Here is a 21,053-nt window from a genome sequence, read left to right as displayed (position 1 = left end):
ACACCGGGGGAAGGGCTGGACACCGGGGGCAGGGCTGGACACCGGGGGGCAGGGCTGGACACCGGGGGCAGGGCTGGACACCGGGGGCAGGGCTGGACACCGGGGGTAGGGCTGGACACCGGGGGTAGGAATGGACACCGGGGGTAGGGCTGGACACCGGGGGAAGAGCTGGACACCGGGGGCAGGGCTGGACACCGGGGGAAGGAATGGACACCGGAGGCAAGGCTGGACACCGGGGGCAGGGCTGGACACCGGGGGCAGGGCTGGATACCGGGGGAAGGGCTGGACACCGGGGGCAGGGCTGGACACCGGGGGCAGGGCTGGACACCGGGGGCAGGGCTGGATACCGGGGGTAGGGTGGACACCGAGGGGCAGGGCTGCACTCCGAGGGGTAGGGCTCATTACCGGGGGGCTGGGCTCATTACCGGGGGGCCGGGCTCATTACCGGGGGGCTGGGCTCATTACCGGGGGGCTGGGCTCATTACCGGGGGGCTGGGCTCATTACCGGGAGGCCGGGTTAATTACCGAGGGGGCCGGGCTGTCCCCGCCGGCACCGCCCGGTCCCGGCAGCTGGTGCGGCTGTTTACAGGTCAGACGGGTTGCGTCGGTCTGCGAAGAAAAGTAAGTGTCCATGTCCGTGCCATGTCCGTGTCCGTGCCCGGCCCGCAGTGTCCCCTTGTCCGCTCGCACGGCCGGGGCTCTGCGGGCCGCGGGACCCGGGACAGGGCCGGGCTGTCCCCACCGGGAGGGTGCGGGGCCCCCCTGTGCCCTCCCCGGCCGGGTCCCGTCCCGTGTGTCCCATCGGGCTCACCCCGAGCCGGCCGAGGAAGCCCTTCCCTGCCGCTGCCCCTCTCTCTGCCGGGACAAGGCGCATCCCGGAGGGCAGAGCTGCGAGCAAACCCACATTGCTCCCTCCTGCTCCCCACCCGAACGGGTGTGCTGGACCAGACTGCTCCCCCGCCTGCCTTGTCCCGGGCTGGAGAGGGACACAGAGAGGGAGCTTGTGGAGTTTCCCTCCTCAGGGCAGGTTTTCCTGGCTTGCAGGATTTAAACCTACTCGGGCTTAGCGAGCCGGAAATTCTCTGTCACTGCAAATCCAAGGAGAAGTGCCAAAGCAAAGGCTGAGCCTCTCCAGGCGAGTGGGGGGTGCTTGGCAAGAGCTCGAAAAAGCCCTAAAGAAAGTTAAAGGAGGAAATCCAGCCACTTAAGCATTTTGTTCTTACGAGTTTTGACAGCTGATCTTTCTTTTTTTTTTTTTTTCCTTTCTTAATAGCTTAGTCTCAGAGTCTGCTTCTCACCCTCTCCCATCCCTCTGTTCCTTGGGAGCTGCAGTGGTTTCACAGGTGATTAGAAAATGAACAGATCCGCCCTCTCCAGATTTTCTGCTATTAATATATGCTAGTTTCTCAGAGCTGGGAATGTAACACATGGTGTTCTCTCCTCTGGAGCACCAAAAATGTGAAGGAGAAACCTGGTGGTCTCCTGGCTGGGGGTCTGATGCAGGTTTCTCCTTTTTGGGACCATCCCAGGAATTACTGTCCTGTTTCCAAGTAGTGGGGGGTGCCTTCAAATATCCACTGTCTTTGTGGTTTTGGGAGAAGCAGGAATGTGTCTGTGTGTGTGTGTGTTGTGAGACCCGTGGGTTGGGGCTGGGCAGGGTGATGGGGATGGTGTGGGGCCCCTCAGGGTCCCCAGCAGTGCCTCCAGGATGGACCCAGTGCAGGGACAGGGATGCAGTGTCTGCAAGGCTGGAAGGTGGGAGTCACCACTGTTGATGCTGGGCAAATCCCTGTGTGATTGAAAGGTTTTTAATGACAGAGGAGGAGGGAGCAGCACGAGGTGAGCACTGGAAGTGCTGGTTGTGGCAGGTGCAGAGCTGGTTCTGCCACCCTCCTGTACCCAGTGTGTCAAGGCCTGGCAGCTGCAGGGGACAGGTCCCGTGATCCCCAGGGATTTCTTTCTGCTCCTCTACCCTGGGTGAAATCCTGAAGGGTTTGAGGGGTTCCAAAGTGCCCTGAGGAGCAGCAGTGAGGGGGCTGGTGGGCAGCCCTGGCTGCTGCTGGCCCCTCTTAAGGTGGAGATTTTTTCCTGTAAGCAAAGAAGGACCTTTTTGGGCATGGTGAGATCAAAAGCTGCCAGCAAGGAGGGTGCAGGGGTGCTGTGTGTGCATGTTTGGAGTGCCTGGGCAGCACTGGGGTAAGGCTGGGGTCTTCCAGCCTCAGCACCTCTTGCTTGTTGGGGTCTTCTCCTCAGCTGCAGCTTTTTGGGAAAGAATGAAGAGTGCATATGCTGGGAGCCAGGAAGATGACTTTTGGGCTCCTCTCCCAGAAGTGTCCATTGATTGCCCTCTGCTTATTTGGATTGGTGAAATCCTAGGGACATTGTGGCCCCTGAGCACATCTGAAAATCCTGGAACTTTGCAAAAGAGAAACTGAGGCACAGGGCCATTGTGTGTCCTGAGAGCTGCCAAGCCCCAGGCAGTGTCTGTGTCCCATGGCCTGGTCCTGCTGTCAGCTGCTCCCAGGAGCAGTGAGAACTGGGGCTGTGTCCCTCCTTGGTCCCCACCTGGAGGAAAGCCGAGCTGGGGGCTCTGCTCCAAGCTGAGGAAGGGTTGTGTGGTTTTCCTTCCCCTCTGGCAGGGTGGTTCAACATCTGGCAGCTCTGCTCAGGGCAAAGTCCATCCTTGGCTGGATGTGGGTCACCCAAGGAGAGCTGGATCAGGGGGAAAATGGGGTATGGACCTGGGGATACTGCAGTGAATGGAAAAAAACTGAGCACCAAAACCTTTCCTGTGGTAGCCCATCACCAAAAAGTGTGTTTTGCTTTTAAAAAACCTGATTTTTCCTCAAAGGGGTGTATGAACACAAAAACGTGATCCCAGCCCTCCAAAAATGTCACTTCTGGATGGAAAATAACTTTTCCACTAGTTTCTAGGGCACACTGAACTGTGTGCTGAGCCCTTTCCTTGCTATCAGTTGAGGCAGTGGGTGATCATCTCATATGTGGCTCCCCAGGACACTTGCAGCCTTGTCCCTGCCAGCTGGGCACTGTGGGACACCCCCTTGTCCCAGGCAGCTCCTGCAGGGTCTGTTTTCTGAGCTGGTTTTGCCACTTTTTGTTTCAGCTGTCTTACAGCATGTTGTGTTGTCCCTGTGCAGGTGCAAGAGCTGCCCCTGCTGTCACCTTTGGAAGTGCCACTCCTGTTGCCACTTTGCAGCTTTCTTTCCCTCTGTGTGAAACCCCATCTGAGGACACCTGCAAAGATGTGGCCGCTTTGGGGACTGGACCTGAACCGTGTCCGCTGTGACCTGCTCTTCACAGAAGCCATCAACCAAAGGATGCAGGTTCCCAACAGGCTGAAGGTGGCAGAGAGCAGCAGCCCTGGGGACAGGAGGACAGTGGCAGAGGACGTCCCTGCATCCTTCCGGATGCACATCCCTGATAGGATTTCTCTGGCAGGTAAAGCCCTGGTTTTGAAGGTTGGCAAGGCACAACAAGGGAGCAGAACCCCCTTATAAACCCCCCTTTCACTTGCTTTGCTGGACAAGAGGATGGAGGCAGATAATGCAGGCATTTTTCTCCAGGAATGTAGGGCAGGATGGTGGATGGCTCGGGAAGAGGTGGGCAAAGGTCACCAACAGCAGTCCAAAGGGGCCTTAATTCCAACAGGTGAGGGGCAGAATGTGGAGGCATCTCCCTCCATGTCTCTTCCAGTTCCCTCTTGGCCTTTGGTAGGGTCCCTGCTTTGGGATGCAGGACATTTGGCCCTGTCTTTGACAGACATTTCTGAAACCTTGCTGTCCTGAAGGAGTGGCTCTGCCTCTCTGGGCTGTCCAGAATTCCCAGGGATTGTTTGTCCATCTGGCACTAAACACAACTTGACTTTCCACGTGGGTGCATCTCTCTTCTCTCTCCTGAGGCCATTCAGGTGGGCTTAATTCTTCCCTCTCTCATTTCTGTAGAGATACCAGACACCAGTTTGAGGCCAATCCTGTTGACCCAGCCAAAGAAGGTCCCCCCTGTTGTGGTGCACGTGTCCCCAGACCCCTCTGGGGACCTCCCTTTCCTGCCCTCAGCCAGCAGAGCCAGCGCCCAGCGACGCAAACGACCGGTACTGTACGGGCAGGGGCTGGGGTGGGGAATGGGAGCAATCCCAAATTTGGGGTTCTCCAGATGGCTGTTAGCACCCCAAGCCAGGATTCTTCTTCCAGGAGGCCCTAGGAGGGAGGGGTAGGGGCGCTGTGATCTCTTTCTGACCCAGAACCAGTGCACACCTGTGTGCTGGGACCTGGATCCAGCCACATCTCTTGCTGCATTTTGTGGGCAGGGGATAGGCTGAGGTAGGTGCAGTCCCACCACGGGCTGCTGCTGCTACTTTTTAAGTCCTTTTTCAACCTGTTTTCTTCTTCTTGATGAAGTATGAGGCAGAGTTGGTTCATCACAGCAGTGTAAAGGGTTCTGGGGTCATGGCCAAAAGCACATTTTAACCTTGTGTGAGACTCTTTTAAAGAGAGGTCCCAGGCATGGGCAGGCAAAGACTTGGTTTGGCTGCTGGAGCTGCTGTTCTGCCTCCTCAAGTGCTTTAACCTCCCTGAAATTCGAGAGCTGATCCTGGATGGGTTAGGTTCAGGGGTTTTGATCTGGCTGGAGTTCAGATCAGCATGCTGGGGATGCTCTGTCTGCTGTGAGCATGTCTCCCCACCTGCACCAGCATCAGGTCACCAGGCTGGGGCTCCTGTAGTGCTGCACCCCTGAGTGAGAGCACTCAGGTGCACAGGGCACCAGGCTGGGCTCAGCCCCCTGATAATGTGGTTGTGTTTGGTTCCCACAGGGCCATCACAGCAGCAGGTCACGGAGGGACAGGACCCCGAGTGACTGTGCCCATCTGGCCTTGCACAGCCCAGGACAGCACCATGAGGGGTGAGCACGAGCACAGAGTCACCCAGGGTGGGTGGGGAGCAGCATCTTCTCTCACTGGGCTGTTTGGAGGCTCTCTGGTGTTGGTGTCCTGAGAGGGGCGTGGGGGGATCCAAATCAGAGCAGTGCAGTGCCTGGCAAGTCCTGCTCATCCTTGAGAGGAACATGGCCTTTGGTGCCAGAGATGTTTGTGCTGGGCAGCTTTGAAGGCATCTGTGCTGTTGCCCAGGCCCTCTGCTTATGGCCTTGGGCTCGAGTCTCTGCAGTGGGGACATTGTCTTTGAGCTGGTCCTGGAGCAGGGACTGCTGTCCCACGTGAAGTCCAGAGCTGTCCTGGGTGGCAGGAGAGCAGCATGGCACAGCCGTGGTTGGCTTTGCAGGAATCAGGTGGCTGCCTCTGAGTCTGGGGGCTGCTGGAGAGGGTTCTCCCAGCTGATGCCATCGGGGTCTGGGTGCCAGTGGCGTTGCCCAGAGATGCTTGGAGCTGCTGAAGGGATGAGGGGCAATGCCTGGTGCCAGGCTGTGCCCTGTTGTGCGAGACTAGGGAGTAACAGGCGTGATTCTGTGTGTACCCAGGCTGCATTCGTATCCCCTGCCTGCTCCCAGTGCCCCACTCCCCCTCCTCACAGAGGCAGGCAGGATCTACTCCATGCAGAACATCTTCCAGACCATGTACCTCCTGGGCCAGGTGCTCTTCCACCGAGTCCAGGACTCTCTGCGAGACCCAGCACCGTCCAGGTGACTTCGGCTTGTCCTGAGCCAGCTCTCTGTCACTCTGCAAGGACTGGCCTGTGCCTTGCTGAGGCATGAGCCAGGCACGAGCTCTGTAAGCTGTGGGCTGCAGGATGGTCCTGCATGGCTGCCTTGGACTTTCTTTCTCACCTGTCCTGTCTGCCAGCTCTGGGTGCCAGGCCTTGGTGCACCCCACTAACCCAGCCAGGCTTGAGTCTGCTCAGCTTTAACACCAGTCCCCTGGGCACCCTGAGTGACCCCGTGCTGCTGTGGCATTCTGGGGCTTTGCTGCTAAGCAAGGACTAATTTTTCTAGTGCTTTCATAGCTTGTTGGAGAGGGGTTTGTGAAGAGAATCAAAATCCAGAGCAAACAGCCTGACCCAGGTGCTGTCCCTGAGAGCCTCTCCTGCAGGCTCCCAGCAGCTTTGACTGTATTTTGGTCACTCTTACTTAGCCTTTCCATGAACTCATCCCACAGCCAGTGTCCCTGGCCAGGTTGTGGTGTCCCTTTGTGCTCCCTGGAGCAGGTGTGCAGTGGCCTCAGTCCCTCCAGATGTGCTGCAGGAACCACTTCCACCACCCTTATCTGTGCCACTGCAGTAAATTCTCTTCGTTCAAAGACATCCTTGCAGCCTTAAGGTGTCCCCACTGCTCTAAGGCTGCTGAGCACCTGGAGCAACAAGTAAATACTGCCCATTCTCCTTGAGCAAAGCCTCCAGGCAGAAAGGGAGGAGAACCAGCGTCCATCATCCACCATCCATCACATCCTGCCTTCCCTCCCCACCTGGCTTCTGCTTGCTGATAATCCAAAGTGATGTCTCTGATGTCTCTGCTCTTAAAAACTGTAGGCTGAGGCTGTCTTCAAACATAATTTTAATTTCTTAATGACCAAGAGATCTGGTTAGTGGCTATAAAAGACTTTCTCCCTCCTCCTTCCAGCAGTGGAGGGCATTCAGGCCGTGGTAGCCTGCAGAGCTGCCGTAATGCAGTGGGATGACTCTGGGGCTTCTCCCCAGGTATTGATCTCCCTTTGAAACCAGCCACCCTCAAACACCTCTTCCTAGTACTTTACATCCCTTGAGATTCAGACATCCCTTCAATATGACAGCTTTGTACCCCTGTGCAACAATGAAATAAACAAAAAGACTGTGCTGACTTGTTTGTCCTGAAATTTTAGTCAAGTCTGGTCTCAGACAGAGACTGGGATATCGGCTCACAGTGACCTCTTGAAGGGTATGAGTCACCAAAAGGCAATTTCTAGTCTCTACTTTAAAGGGTGTTCACCTGTATCAACTGGGATTTTGAGTCAAAAGCTGCAGGATGTGTCCTTTTTTCATGGTTCTCTACTGGGGAAAATTGCATTTTCTTTCTGTTGTGACTGTCATTTTACACTGCAGCTACATTTTGTGGAGGTATTATCTCACAAATGGAGTTTCAGGTGGGGATTCAGTAAATCTCCACATGCTCTTCTGGCTTGTCTTCAGTGAGATCAGCATCATGTTGCAAACAGGGATAAATACCCTCTCCTCCCCAGGGCCTCCAAGGAGTGGGGTTAGGTGCTTGTTAACCCTTACGGGATCAGTGAGTGCCTGTGTGAGTTATTAGAATGCACAGGGGAGTTTTGGTTGTAGAATTGCTGATTTTGGGCTAGCCTGTGATGGCAGGAATTTATCTTTTTCTCACTGTGGATCTACTTTATTTTGTGATTCAGTGGTGTGGCTCCTGCAGTGAGGCTGTGCCTCCAGGGACTGGCCTGGAGATCAGTGGTGTGTGCTGCCTCTGCCAGTGCAGCTGCTCGTTCCAGTGGGGGCCCCCGTGTTTCCAGGGAGGGAACAAAGTGGTGAATGTCTGGGTTGCTTGTTTATGTTTCAAATTGCAGGTAAAATTGCTACAAGAGCAAAAAGTGGTATCTCCCTCCAGCTGATGGCAGCTTCCTCACCTGCTGATGTAAATGGGATCACCCCTCCATTTCAGCACTGGTCCTGTGGTACTTTTACCTGACTGGCTCTAGAGATGTTTTATCCAGCCCTCAGTGATTTCCTGTGACTACAGAGAATGGAGGCTTAGTAGATATGTTTTCTCTCTGTTGCACCTCTAAAGAAATACAAGCATGTGTTTTTTGTTGCCTGTCTTGGCACGTGCTGTCTGTTTGTCCTGATCACTTTGGGTGCATGCTGGAGGGGTATCAATGTGCATGCTGGGGGTTAAGAAGAGGTGAGTGGATGCTCATCTGTGGGTGCTGTGCTGGTGCTGTTTGCTTTCTCCTGGTGCAGCACAGCCTGGGGAGGCACTCCCTGCGTGGCTCAGCTCGCCGTGGCAGCGCTGCATTTGTGGAGAGGCACCCCACGAGCAGTGCTTGTCCACCTGCATCTCTGCTTTCCTTTCCCAGCTCCCAGGAGCTCGTCCCTGCTGCAGAGAGCGCCTTGGAGGAGGCCGGGGTGACGGAGGTGGCAGTGATGAGAAGGCAGGTGAGATGGGGGTGAAGGGCTGAGAATCCTTCCCGGGAGAGCCACAGGGGGTGGGTGAGGAGGCTCCAGGGGCAGTGGCTCAGTCCTGATGGGCTGGCTGGTGCTGTCAGACTGGTCCTGCCTTAAGGAGAGGCAAGAGAGGACTCACACGTGTGCTGATCCATGGAGCTCCTACCCCGAGGGGCTGAAGGGCTGCAGGTCACAGCCAGACCCCTCTGGTGGCTGTGAGAGGGGCTCAGATGCTCTCTGAGGGGAAGAATCCTTTTGAGAAGCAGGCCTGAGGTGCTGCTGCCGCTCCTCCCACACAAAGGTGGGAAAAGCTGCTGCTTTAGAAAAGGAGGGCCTGAAGGAGGCAGCAGCTCCCATCTTTTCCATCCCTGTCCCACGCTTCTGGGGTGCTGACAGTGCCCCACTGCTTCCCTTGCAGCTGGCGAGGATCTCGGGGCGGCTGCGTGTGCTGGAGGAGCAGTGCCATGCCTGGAGACAGAAGGAGGCCCTGGTGTACTCCGTGATGATCTCTGCCTGCCTCATCAACACGTGGCTCTGGCTTAGGAGATGATGGCCTGTGCCCAGCCTCCCCTGCTCACCCTGGCACGGTGGGTGAGGGCAGGGAGAGGAGCATTTCTCGTGTGCTTGCCAGCAGTGGAGCTCTTTTTTTTCTTGACTGGGACTCCTTTTTGCACTGTGGGCCCTCAGGAATCTGTGTCCTTCAGGCCATGATGACAGTGAAGGTGTGAGAAGCTGCTGCAAAGGGCTGGGTGGTGGCTGACACAGGAGGTGTCTGTTCTGTGCAGCTGCCTTCAGGCTGCCAGAGGAGATGCAAACCCGAGGTGTTGGGTGTTTGTGGACGTGGGGTCCTGTTACAGCCATAGCCTGTGGTGGGCCCGGTCCCCTGGCCACATCCCACCTTGGAGATCTCAACTCTGACCCCTTAAAAGTTCTCAGCTGACTGCTGTGGTCTATTCCTCATCTTCTGTAGAGTGACTGAGTGTTTCTAAACTGCCTCTGGGTTTTCTTTTCTTCCTTGTGCAGCTGCTGTTTGGTGGAGGTGACACTGCCAGGTCTCCTGTGCCACAGCCCCTCTTCCAGGAGTGGAGCTGGAGGGGCCAGGAGCTCCCATCCCTGCAGCCACAGCAGCTTTGCAGATGCTCAGATCCAAAGTGGCTGTAAGAGCCTTGCTGACATCTGGGCTTATCCAGGGGCTTGGTTCTTTCCCAGAGAGATTTACGTGGGAAACCTCCCCATGGTGGCTCTCTGGATTGTAAAACCCCATATCAACAGGGATAGCACCAAACAGGTGAGGGAAAATAGGTATTTGTTAGGCTTCCCGTGGCAGAGGGGTGTGGAGGGGTCTCTCCCAGGTCTTGCTGCCAAGCTGAAACTTCAGTGATGGTGCAAGAACATGGGTGAGGGAAATTCCTGACCCAGATGCTCTTTAGCTGTAAACAAGCTCAGTTTAACAGCTCTTCTGTTTGTTTCCTTCTCTAGAGTTTAGTAAGACTTGGTTCTGAGGTGACTTTGAGATGTTTCTGGTGGTTCATCCAGTACATCTGCTGGAGTTGTGCATGCAGGCCCTGGGGGCAGGTTTTGGCAAGGCTTAACAGAACCTCTCTGTGTCACCTATACCTAATTATAGCTGGATCTACATGTCATCCAGATGTCCCAATAGCTTGTTTACAGACATCAGTGCTCAGGTGTTTTCTGCCTGACACCGCATCAAGCGTCCGTGACTGTAAATCTGGCAGCTGGACAGTGATTAATAAATAACTGTCCCAAAGTAATTGCAGGTCTGAACCTGTGGCTGATTGCTGAGCTGAGGAGAGCGCTGGGATTTATTGCAGACGAGAGCCAGGGTGGTGAGTGGGCTTGGTGTGCTGTGCTGTGCCAGGGGGGATGTGCAGGACGGGTGGCTCCTGTGGCTTGTGGCTCAGGGATGGGGTCAGGGTCGCCAGAGGACCTTACACAATTGTTATGTATAAGGGGGTGGGAGTCGTGCCAGGAAATGAGGTAAACTGTCTGCTTTCTCTCCTTTGAGAGGTGTTAACGTGTTTTGGAGGAAGCTTGTGTTTGGGGTTTATTTTAAGCTGTATTTTAGGGTGAGAAGGGATGACTTTGGGAGGGCACACCACCTTCAAAGTGTAGCTTGAAGGTGTTTGGAGGAGAGGTGGTCAAACTGGATGTGTTCTCATGGGCTAGTTCCTGGTAGGTTCTGGAAGATATGACTTCTATGTAAGGTGTAAATTCCGGTGTAAATCTGGAAACACTGAGCACAAAATGCATATTTTAATAAACTCTGTGTGTTCTGGACATGTTTCTTTTCTGTGGAGTCTGATCCTGATGTCGCAGTAAGTGGGAACAGGTAAAGTTTGGCAGCAGGACTGTGACCTGTGGGTGTCTGAGCCCCAACTGCCCTGGCTGAGGGGGAATCTTGAGTAAAAAAGCTTCTGGTTAATGATGTCCCTGTTGGAGTGTGATATTTGTATTTCCTTTTTTCTCTTCCTTGCCTCCTCCTCCTCCTGGCTGCTTTGTCCCAAGGCAGCACACGTGGCAGAGCTGGGTGTCCCCAGGGGCCACTTCCACAATGAGGTGTACAGCAAATAAAGTGTTTTGTGCACTGTGGTGCTCAAGGGAGCAGCCCCTGGAGCTCTCGTGTTCCTTTTGGAGGCAGCTGCAGGCAGGGGGCATAAAGAGAGTTGGAAGGGGGACATGCTGCTGCCAGTGCTGCTGGTGAGCTGTCACCTGCAGTCTGTGATGTGGGGACAAGTGCAGGGTGACAGCCTGTGCTGCTGGGTGCTCACCCAGGAGCTACAGCCCCAGCCAAAGCGGAGAAATTCTGTTCCTTCCTTTGGACTCCCTGCTGCCTGGGTGCTCAGTGAGATCATGAGTGGAATTTAAGGCTTTGAAGGGGAAAGTAGAAGGTAAACCTTTGATAGCAAAGATAAAAGAGACTCCCGGTGCTGGTGCTTTTCACATCAGCCCTGCACAAGGTGCAGGACTCCATGTCAGGGATGGATCCAGCCTCAGCCACTGCACATGGTTACATGCTGGAGGGAGAGGATAAAAACTGACCTCTTCCTTATTGCCTTGGGGATGCAGTTTCTTTTGCTAACTGCGTATTAGAATGACTTCCTGAACAAAATAAGAGGGCAGAAATTGGTGAAAAGTGCATTTCATGATCACCTTCAAGCTCTGCAGCTCTCTTTGATGGGATTCCAGAGCAGCACTTTTGGTCCCCTGCTCTGCCAGCAGGAGAAGAGGTAAGTGGATGTGAGTGCGTTAAAATGTGTTTACTTTTTCCAGTTTTCCATCCTAGCAGTAGCTGTGGCACAGCCTCTGAAGCAGGGAAACAATCACCATCTTTGCTTTTCCCCAGGGCAGGGGGCTGGGAGGGGAGAGGGAGCAGAACCCAGGAGCATCCCCTGGTGTGGCAGGACCTGAGCCCATCTGGGGGTGCCTGTCCCTGGGTGCACAGCGACCCTTCAGCGAGGAGATTTGGGGGTCACTGGGCACAGAGCTGCTCGGGAGGGCTGTGATCTCCAGCTGGCCGCTGTCCTGGAGCTGTCTGGGCTCCCTCCAGCCCCCGAGGGTGGGGGGAGAAGGGAACACGTGCACAGGGAAATGGAGCATCCCCGAGCAACACCTTTCCCTCCTCCCCTTTCATCCCCAGACACAAGGCTGGCTGCTGTCAGCTCCTCTGGAGTGCGCCTTGCTGCTCAGGGCAGCGGGGATGCTCCGGGGATGGGCGGTGACAGCCACCCCGGTGTGTGTGTGTGTGCTGTCCCCTGCTGCCCAGCCACCTCCGCTTGCTCTGCCCTGCCCTGCCCTGCTGCTCTCAAAGCCGCAGCGCTCCGGGGACAGCCCGGCAGGCTCCCGGGGCAGGGATGCTCCCCAGCCAGCCCTGCCAGCCCGCCTGAGGCAGCAGCACAGCCCGCAAGGCTTCGGGGGACGCCGGGGCTGTAAGTGGACACTGGTGGCTTCTCGGAGTGGCACCGCTGCCCTGGGGAGGTGGGGAAGGGAGGGGAGGGCAGGCAAGGCAGGTTAGGCAGGAATGGGGGAGATTAGGCTAGGTTAGGCTAGGCTAGGCTAGGCTAGGCTAGGTTAGGTTAGGTTAGGTTAGGTTAGGTTAGGTTAGGTTAGGTTAGGTTAGGTTAGGTTAGGTTAGGTTAGGTTAGGCAGGAGTGGGATGGGATGGGATGGGATGGGATGGGATAGGTTAGGCAGGAGTGGGATGGGATAGATTAGGCAGGAGTAGGATAGGTTAGTTTAGGCAGGAGTAGGATAGGTTAGTTTAGGCAGAAGTGGGATGGGTTAGGCAGGAGTGGGATGGGATGGGTTAGGCAGGAGTGGGGTAGGTTAGGCAAGGGGGGACGTAGGAAAGGGGGGGTAAGCAAGGAAAGGAAAGGAAGAGGTAGAAAAGGGAAGGTAAGACAAGAGAAGCCAGGCAAGGCAACCCAAAGCAAGGCAAAGGAGGGGTAGGAAGGACAAGGGAGGGGAAAGCAAGCAAGGTAAAGGAGGGGTTGGACTGGGAAAAGCAAGGCAAGGGAGGGGCAGGCAGGGCAGGAAAAGGAGCAGTACATGAGGAGGGGAATGGGAAAGGGAAGGCCAGGCAGCAGAAGGCAAGGAGAGTAGGAAAGGCAAAGGAGAGATGGGAAAAACCAGAGAAGAGAAGGAAAAAAATGTATTCTTCTGGAAATGAATGAGAAGTCTGGACGATGAGGAGAGCATCTTCCACGGCCCCAGGCAGCTGTGGGATCTCTTGGAGAGAACAAAATGCCCTGCAGAACTCCTCCTGCAGGTGCTGGGAAACATGGTGTGGGCCCACGCCGTGGGATTTGACCCTCTCTTCCCATGCTGTGCTGGATTTCTGTGTTCAAACCACGTGATGTGTCCTGCATGTGTTTTCTTGTGGCTGTTTTGTGCTTTTTGCAGGTCCCTAGGGTAGGGTGTGTGCCTGTGGTCTCCTCACCCTGAGGATGCTGGCAAGGAGCAATGGTCTGCACAGCTCCCCAGACAACCACCAGCCCAAGGGTGACACGGAGGGGACAGGGCTCAGCACCAGCAGGTCAGGCTGGTCCCTGCTTTGGTTGAGGTTTGGGCAGGGGAGGGAAAGGCCTGGCACGGGGTTTGTGATGCCCAGTCTCTGCTGCCAGGTTCCTCCAGTGTGCCTGGCAGTGGCAGTGCCGAGGTGGCACAGTGTGGATGTGAAAAAAGGGGCTTTTCCCCACTGCAGGACCTGCTCAGCCCGGGATGACACCAGCTCAGAGCTGCAGAGAGGAGCCAGCCTGGATGGGGGGGAGCAGAGGGCTGACCACGCTTTCCAAGGCCAGGGAGCCTTGGCCAGGTACTTGTGTGTGCCACTGGCATGGGGTGAGCCTTTTGTGCCTGGCCTTGACACTGGGGCCTTCTGTGGAGTCAGGATCCCCTTCTGCTGTGTGGAATTTGTGGGATGCAGGGATGAGTGTCTGTGAATGCTGCTCTCTGTGCCCCAGTGGCCATGAGAGGGTTTTGGTAGGGGATGGCTTCACCCCCCTGGGCTCAGAGGCTCCTTTCCCTGCAGGCTCCCTCTGCCTCAGTCACCCACAGATTCCTCATATTCCTGTGGCAATGACAGCAGGCCTGGGGTAGAAGTTGTGGAACTCTATCAGGGTGATCTCTATTGCTTGTGTGTTTTTGGTCCCACATCATCACTAAAAGGGGTAAAAAAATACATTCTAGTGCTTGGAAGGGAGCTGCAAGAGTTTTCTTCTCAGCTGTAGCTCCCCTGATGACTCTGAAGCTTTTGCTTTGTCCTTGCTCTGTTAACAACTGCTGTGTCTGCCTCCCTGGCCTGTCCAGGATAGTCCAGCTGGTGCTGGTGCTCAGGAGCTGGGCCAACAAGAGCCTGCAGGAGGAGCAGGAGAGGCCAGACCCCTTCCTGGAGCGTTTTCAAGGCCCCGAGCTCCTGACAGTGGCTGAAGGTGCTGGCGATGAACTTGAGGATGAGGAGGCTGAGAAGTTAAATAAAAGGTAGGATCCCTTTCCTGTGGTCCCAGCTGGAGCTGGGGGCTGCCAGTGGGGATGGGAAAGAAGGAAGTGGAGTGGTGGGAAGGGTCCCTCCTGCCCCTGTCTTGGCAGCCAGCCTGGCTCTGCTGGGTTGTTTTGCTGACACACAGGACCTGGTGGTCTGTCCCTGTGGAAGAGACCTGGCCTGTCCCTCAGCCATGGGGTCTTCTCCCTCCTGGTCCATGCCTTGGTGGGAAACACATCCAGTCCCACACTAGGGCTGTGTTTGGAGCCAGCCCTGGCTCTGTGATAAGATGCACCTGCAGCTTGTGCATATGAGGGGCTGGACACAAGCCAAGGGATGCAGGACTCCACCCAGCAACCACTGCATCCCACCCAGGAGCCACAAATCTGTGGGATTTGCCAGTCTCATTCATCATCTGCGGGATGAAAGGAGTGTGTTTGCTGCCTGTGTCCCCACAAAGAGCAGCTTTCTGAAAAGGCTCTTTCAAATGCAGCCCTTTCATCTCCTCAGCTCACACTCCTGGTGAGAAGCAATAACCTGGCTTTTCTTCTGCTGGCTAATTAGAGGGCAAAGCTCACAGACTGCTCTGGACCCTACCATTATACATGGTAATTAAAACACCGAGAAATAATTGTTTTATGTAGGAGAAAAATAATCTGAGCCTTGTATCTGGAAGAAAATACTGTGAGGTTAAGGGGAGCTTGTTCATTACTAGAAGCAGCTGAAGTGTTCTGTGAAAGGGCTGCTCAGTGCCAGTGTCTTCTGGGGATACAGTGGGAACTTCTGGAGTTTTCTGGGTCCTCAGCTCCACAAGTAAGAAGAGCCCCAAGTCTGGTAATCCCACATGTGTGCTGCTGCCCATGGCCATGGCAGGTTCCACAGCTCCAGGCCTGAGTGCAAAGCCTTCGGGAAGAGGCAGATGATCATTCCCTCTTCCTGAGTTAACCCAGCGCCCTGTATTTCCAGCCCTGGCCCTGCTCTCAGTGTAATATCAGTGATTCTGGCCACTGTCATGGTATCACTGGTGATTTAAAGCTGAAGTTACTAACATCATTAACAGCATCACAGGTTATTAGTGGCTGTGTGTGCTCCAGCTGTCTGGGCTGGCTGCAGGTGAGTCAGAGCTTCCCCTGTGTGTATGCACACAGTGCTGTATGCCCTAGGGGACAGGGTCCCTCTCTCAAAAAACAAATGTTCAACTTGCACTTTCTGGTTAAAAACAAACCCTTTTAATGGGGAGGCCGGATCACCACTTGTCTGTGGGTGCATGGAGGGTGAACATGAGGGACTGGGGCTGGCTTTGTGCCGAGTGCCAGTCCCCAGGCTCCAGGCACTGCCTGTACTCCAGGGAAAGGAGACTTCCAGGCAGGGCTTCTGCCTTTGAAGCTGCCAGAATAATGGGGTGGGCATGGGCAATCTGTTGGCAAGTGGGTTGGTTTTTTTTTCCCTATCACTGGAGGGAGTTTTGCATCTTCAAAAGCTGGAGGGAGGGAGGGAAGGAAGGAGGGAGAGGGTGTTTTGCCCCACCAGGCTGCAGCAGCTATAAACCTATCAGCCCAGCCACAGAGTTTCTCTTCCCCAGTGAATCTGGCAACAGGAGCACACACTTCTTATCTCAGAGTCCCAAGATGAGCAGGATCAAACACTTGGGAGCAGTTCAAAGGCTGGAGCCCGGGCTGTGCAGACTGCAGGAGGCACAGGAGGCAGTCCTGCCATGCCAGCTGCCCCCAGGGCCACTGCTCTGGGGCTTGGGCAGCCCCTCCTGGTGCTGCCACTGATCTGCAGCACACTTCCCTTCCTGCTCCACTTAATCTTCTCCTCAGGTCTGCCTGGCACCGCTCCCTCCCTCACCTGGGAGAAGCAAAGTCATGTCACGTCTCAAGAACTTTTCTGATCACCCTCTTCCATTCATCTGTTCCTGGCTCTGCAGCCACTGGGGTGCTGTGTCATGTGGGCCACCTGCTTTGCCTCACCAAACCACAGATTCCACTGCTGCTGCTTTCCCGGCTCAGTTTAAGGGATAAAGGAACTTAAACAGTGCTGACATTTGGCACTGCTGGGAATGGTTTTGGCTTTGACTGGCACCCAAGCAGCTCTGTTCAAGGCAGTGCGGTGCAAGGGGTGAAGGATGTGGCTCTGATGCTTCCTTCCAACACTGTTTTCCACAGCCACTGCCAGCTCTGTCTCTTCTCTCTGCTTCCAGGAGAAAATGGCAGTTCTTTGTGGTGGACCCTGCGGGGGACGGGTATTACCACTGGCTGGCTGTGATTGCAGTTCCTGTCCTCTATAACTGGTGCTTGCTCGTAGCCAGGTGAGCTGGGAGGTTCTTGGGCTTCCTCTGACCCTCCTGCTCACCTGGTTGTTGTGGCTCAGCCAGGACCAAGCTGACACTCATGGTGCTGGGGCTGGTGGGCACTGAAAGAGACCCTCCACTGTCACTGTGGGTTCTGGCCCAGCTGGAAAGGGCTGTGGTTTCAGGGTCATTTGGGAGGTGGTTTCAAGATGTTGCTTTACTTTCATCAAGGGAGGGCAGATTTTTCAGGGCAGGGAGTTTTAACTCCTAGAAGAGGAGTGTGCCCAGTGGCCAAGCTCTGTTGCAGAGTTGGGTACCTCAGGATCAGCCTATATCAAACTGTAATAATTAGAGAGGATGTGGGGATTTGTGGCCTCACACCCTGTTTGATGGTCTTCCTCCAGGGCTTGCTTCACTGACCTGCAAAAGAGCTATTTTGTGCTGTGGCTGGTGTTGGATTACATCTCAGATGCTCTCTACCTTGGGGACACAGTGATCCGCCTGCACACAGGTGAGCAGGAGCAGCATCCTGGCCTTCCTTTCATCCCTTAAAAGTGGAGATGAGCTGAAAGGGACCGGCCTAATCCATCCAGTCCCATTAGAAGGAGGGTTTTGCCTACCTTGACGTTCACTAGTACGAAGCAGTCTCCAGAGAAAGAATCTAATTAGAAGATCTGAGAAACGGAGCAAGTTTCAATATGAAAGATTAATCATCCCAGCTTTCAACTTCACCTTTGAATAATTGTACAAAATTACCTGCATTACTATTAGTATTCAGGCGTAGTTGAAGGTCTGTATCTCTGATTTTGCATCAGTTCAGCTAATGAATTATCTGCATGGAAAAATGGTAGAATTTAATGTTCTCGGAAGGCAGCACTTGGCTGAACGTTTGCTGTCAGAACTGCAATAATTCATGATCTGGAGGATGGAAACCTTTGTGTTCCTTTTTCTTCATGGCAACAGAGTAAATCTCTGAGTGATATCTTTGGGTGGCTTTTGCCAGATGAAGGTCTTGAGTGGTAACAAACTGAGTAGAGCAGGAACTGGTGATATTTGGGTGACCCTGTGTATTTATGCATATCACAGACTATCGCTCAGGTGCTCACAAAACCTGCAGAGGTGCCAAACTTAAACCAAGATAATCCTGTCATTTGCTTCTCTTTAGGGTTCTTGGAACAGGGCCTCCTGGTTAAGGACCTGAAGAAGTTACGGGATAACTACATCCACACGCTCCAGTTCAAGCTGGATGTTCTCTCCACCCTGCCCACAGACCTGGCCTATTTTTTGGTGGGATTGCACTGCCCTGAGCTGCGTTTTAACAGGCTGCTGCGCTTCTCCCGCATGTTTGAGTTCTTCGATAGGACCGAGACCAGAACCAGCCACCCCAATATCTTCCGCATCAGCAACTTGGTTCTTTACATCCTGATTATCATCCACTGGAATGCCTGCATTTACTATGCCATCTCCAAGGCCATAGGCTTCGGGGAGGACAGCTGGGTCTATCCCAATGTCACAGACCCTGAGTACGGGTCTCTGACCCGGGAGTACATCTACTGCCTTTACTGGTCTACGCTGACTCTGACCACCATCGGGGAGACCCCTCCCCCTGTGCGGGATGAAGAGTACCTCTTTGTGATCTTCGATTTCCTCGTCGGCGTCCTCATCTTTGCCACCATCGTGGGGAACGTGGGCTCCATGATATCCAACATGAACGCCACCAGGGCGGAGTTCCAGGCCAAAATCGATGCCATCAAGCACTACATGCAGTTCCGCAAGGTGAGCAAAGACCTGGAAACCAAAGTCATCAAGTGGTTCGACTACCTGTGGACCAACAAGAAGGCAGTAGATGAACGGGAGGTCCTCAAGAACCTCCCTGATAAGTTGAGGGCAGAGATTGCCATCAACGTTCACCTGGAGACGCTGAAGAAGGTGAGGATTTTCCAGAACTGCGAGGCAGGGCTGCTGGTGGAGCTGGTGCTGAAGCTTCGCCCTCAGGTGTTCAGCCCGGGGGATTACGTGTGCCGCAAAGGGGACATCGGGAAGGAGATGTACATCATCAAGGAGGGCAAGCTGGCCGTGGTGGCGGATGATGGGATGACACAGTACGCTTTGCTCACTGCAGGGGGCTGCTTTGGTGAGATCAGCATCCTCAACATCAAAGGGAGCAAAATGGGCAACAGGCGCACAGCCAACATCCGCAGCTTGGGATACTCTGATCTCTTCTGCCTGTCAAAGGAAGATCTCATGGAAGTAATCACAGAGTACCCTGATGCCAAAAGGATCTTGGAGGAGCGTGGCAGGGAGATCCTAATCAAGGAAGGGCTGCTGGATGAGTCAGCTGCAGAGGAAAGCACAGAAGGGAAGAGCATGGAGGAGAGGCTGGACAGGGTGGCCTCAAACCTGGACACGCTGCACACCCGCTTTGGCCGGCTCCTGACTGAATACAACGATGCCCAGATGAAGCTCAAGCAGCGCATCACTGCTCTGGAGTCCAAGATGAGGCAGGAGGAAGTGGAGGATTTCTTCTCTGATAGCTCAGACAGTCTGTTTGAGGATGAGGAGAAAGCTTCACCTGGTGGGATGCAGTGAGGGGGAACAGAGTCAGCTGGATGATGTCTGACCTTGTGCTGAGGCAGTGTTTGCTGTTTCACAAGGCAGACCCAGTGGCTGCCTTGCCAGGGCCTTTTCTCAGGTCCTTGGCGCTGCTGCTGGCATTGCCTTGATGGCAGCCCCTGAGGTGGCTCCAAATCAGGGGATTGCCCTGGCTCCTCCTCTGACCTGTCACTTGTTTCATTGCCTTTTGGGCCAGCCTTTGTAACTCACTTGAGGTAATCAGTCCTCAGTGAGTGTCTGCAAACACTGCCCAGTCTGCACCCAGAAACTCTTTACTCACAGTCCCCAAACTCAGCTAGGACAGGCCAAACTGTGCTTCTGACATCTGCAAAGGGAGAGGCCTTTCTGGGTCACTGTCACTGCCCTGCTCCCCACCCTTGCTGAGGCTGGGCACTGAGCTGCCAGGATCTGAATCCTCTGCCTCCTGCCTGCCTCTCCTGTCATTTGGTGCTGTCAGGGGACACCTGGTGCAGGTGCTTTGGTGCCCTGAGCCCTGCATCCTCCTGGGAACAGCATTCCCAAGGCTGTGGAAGCAGTGTGATCCCCATTTGGGCTGTGGATGTCTTGGGTGACAAGGGCCATGCAGAGGTGCAGGGCTGGAACTGCTACAGATCAGACAGAGAGAGTCTCTCTCCTCCATCCAACGACAGCCAGATGTGCCAGGAGAGGTTTGACTGAAATGACGTTTCTAAGGAACAAAGCCATGGTGGGAGCCAGATGTGCCCGTATTTGCTCTGCTGTGGGTAGCTCAGAGAGAGTGCAGAACACATTTATTTTCTTAGGCAGGGGCTTTTCTTGTACCCAGTGGGAGTTTTGGGGCTTTGCAGGCTGCAGAGGCCCCTGCCTTCTGGAGGAGAGGTGAGTGGCAAAGCCACAGGGACACATGTGAGGGTGCAAACGTGGCACCACTGCGAATGCCAGCAAAGTTCTGCCAGGCTGTGCTGCAGCCCTGGTGGCTCGGTGGAGAGGGGGACAGTGCAGGAACAGCCCCCAAACCCCTGCAAGCAGCAGCAGTGCAAGCAGCAGCAGTGTCACCCATGCCTTGGGGTACAGGGCAGGTGCTGGGACTGGAGGAGGACACCTCATTTCTTGGTTCTGGGCCTGTGAGCCCACTGCACCTGTGAGGTGGCCTTGGGCTGGTACCAAGCAGGAGAGTATTTGGTGGGGAAGGAAGTTCATGTTCTGTGTCAACCTGAGACAAGAGTTTGGCTGAAATGATGGGAGGACACATTGGGAAATATCAACCCAGAAGGGTTCATGGTGGAAAACTGAGGGTATTGCCTTTGTTCTTTCTTTCCTTCCAATCTAAAACTGCCTCTGCATTTCATATGAATGTTTTCCATTTAAAAATAAAGGCCTTGTGTTTGGGATTGTGGGGGTAGGAACGGTTTCATTACCAAAATTAGTTGTTGGGGTAAGAATAAAAGATTTTTTGTCATCTCTGAATTAAACTGTACATGTGCTGGGTTTGGTTTTTTTTTTTCCTTTTCTGACCAAGGTGCTTGCTCTTGGCTGAAGTTGGTGTAGTTGCAGTTCTGCTACTCCTTATAATGCCACGAGCCACGGCTCCCAGATTCCCCTTTTCCTGGGAATATTGACCATGGATTTGCAGCTTCCTCTTTGCAGAGCCGGCCCTAAACCGCCCTACCCCTCTGCACCTCCCGTTCTCATCCCGCACCTCCCGTTCTCCTCCCGCACCTCCCGTTCTCCTCCCGCACCTCCCGTTCCCTCCCGCACCTCCCGTTCCCTCCCGCACCTCCCGTTCCCTCCCGCACCTCCCGTTCCATCCCGCACCTCCCGTTCCATCCCGCACCTCCCGTTCCCTCCCGCACCTCCCGTTCCCTTCTGCACCTCCCGTTCCCTCCCGCACCTCCCGTTCTCATCCCGCACCTCCCGTTCTCCTCCCGCACCTCCCGTTCCCTCCCGCACCTCCCGTTCCCTTCTGCACCTCCCGTTCCCTCCCGCACCTCCCGTTCTCCTCCCGCACCTCCCGTTCCCTCCCGCACCTCCCGTTCTCCTCCCG

General features: G+C 54.8%; 2 protein-coding genes across 2 annotated transcripts; both read left to right on the top strand.

Moving 5' to 3' along the window:
• The first annotated feature begins 539 nt into the window (after positions 1-539).
• On the top strand, positions 540-10,555 carry FATE1 (fetal and adult testis expressed 1). The gene is made up of 7 exons (XM_058847756.1): positions 540-621; positions 3,159-3,459; positions 3,963-4,111; positions 4,832-4,920; positions 5,494-5,655; positions 8,039-8,117; positions 8,545-10,555. The coding sequence occupies exons 2-7, from the start codon at positions 3,264-3,266 to the stop codon at positions 8,674-8,676; spliced, it is 807 nt and encodes a 268-aa protein (XP_058703739.1). The 5' UTR covers positions 540-621; positions 3,159-3,263; the 3' UTR covers positions 8,677-10,555.
• A 2,158-nt stretch (positions 10,556-12,713) lies between these two features.
• On the top strand, positions 12,714-19,066 carry CNGA2 (cyclic nucleotide gated channel subunit alpha 2). The gene is made up of 6 exons (XM_058847745.1): positions 12,714-13,179; positions 13,348-13,458; positions 13,953-14,123; positions 16,328-16,435; positions 16,822-16,928; positions 17,583-19,066. The coding sequence occupies exons 1-6, from the start codon at positions 13,091-13,093 to the stop codon at positions 19,004-19,006; spliced, it is 2,010 nt and encodes a 669-aa protein (XP_058703728.1). The 5' UTR covers positions 12,714-13,090; the 3' UTR covers positions 19,007-19,066.
• The last annotated feature ends 1,987 nt before the right edge of the window (positions 19,067-21,053 follow it).

The sequence above is a fragment of the Poecile atricapillus genome, chromosome 12 (assembly GCF_030490865.1).
Source record: "Poecile atricapillus isolate bPoeAtr1 chromosome 12, bPoeAtr1.hap1, whole genome shotgun sequence".
Taxonomy (NCBI): Eukaryota; Metazoa; Chordata; class Aves; order Passeriformes; family Paridae; genus Poecile; species Poecile atricapillus.
This window is presented reverse-complemented; position numbering and strand designations above follow the sequence as displayed.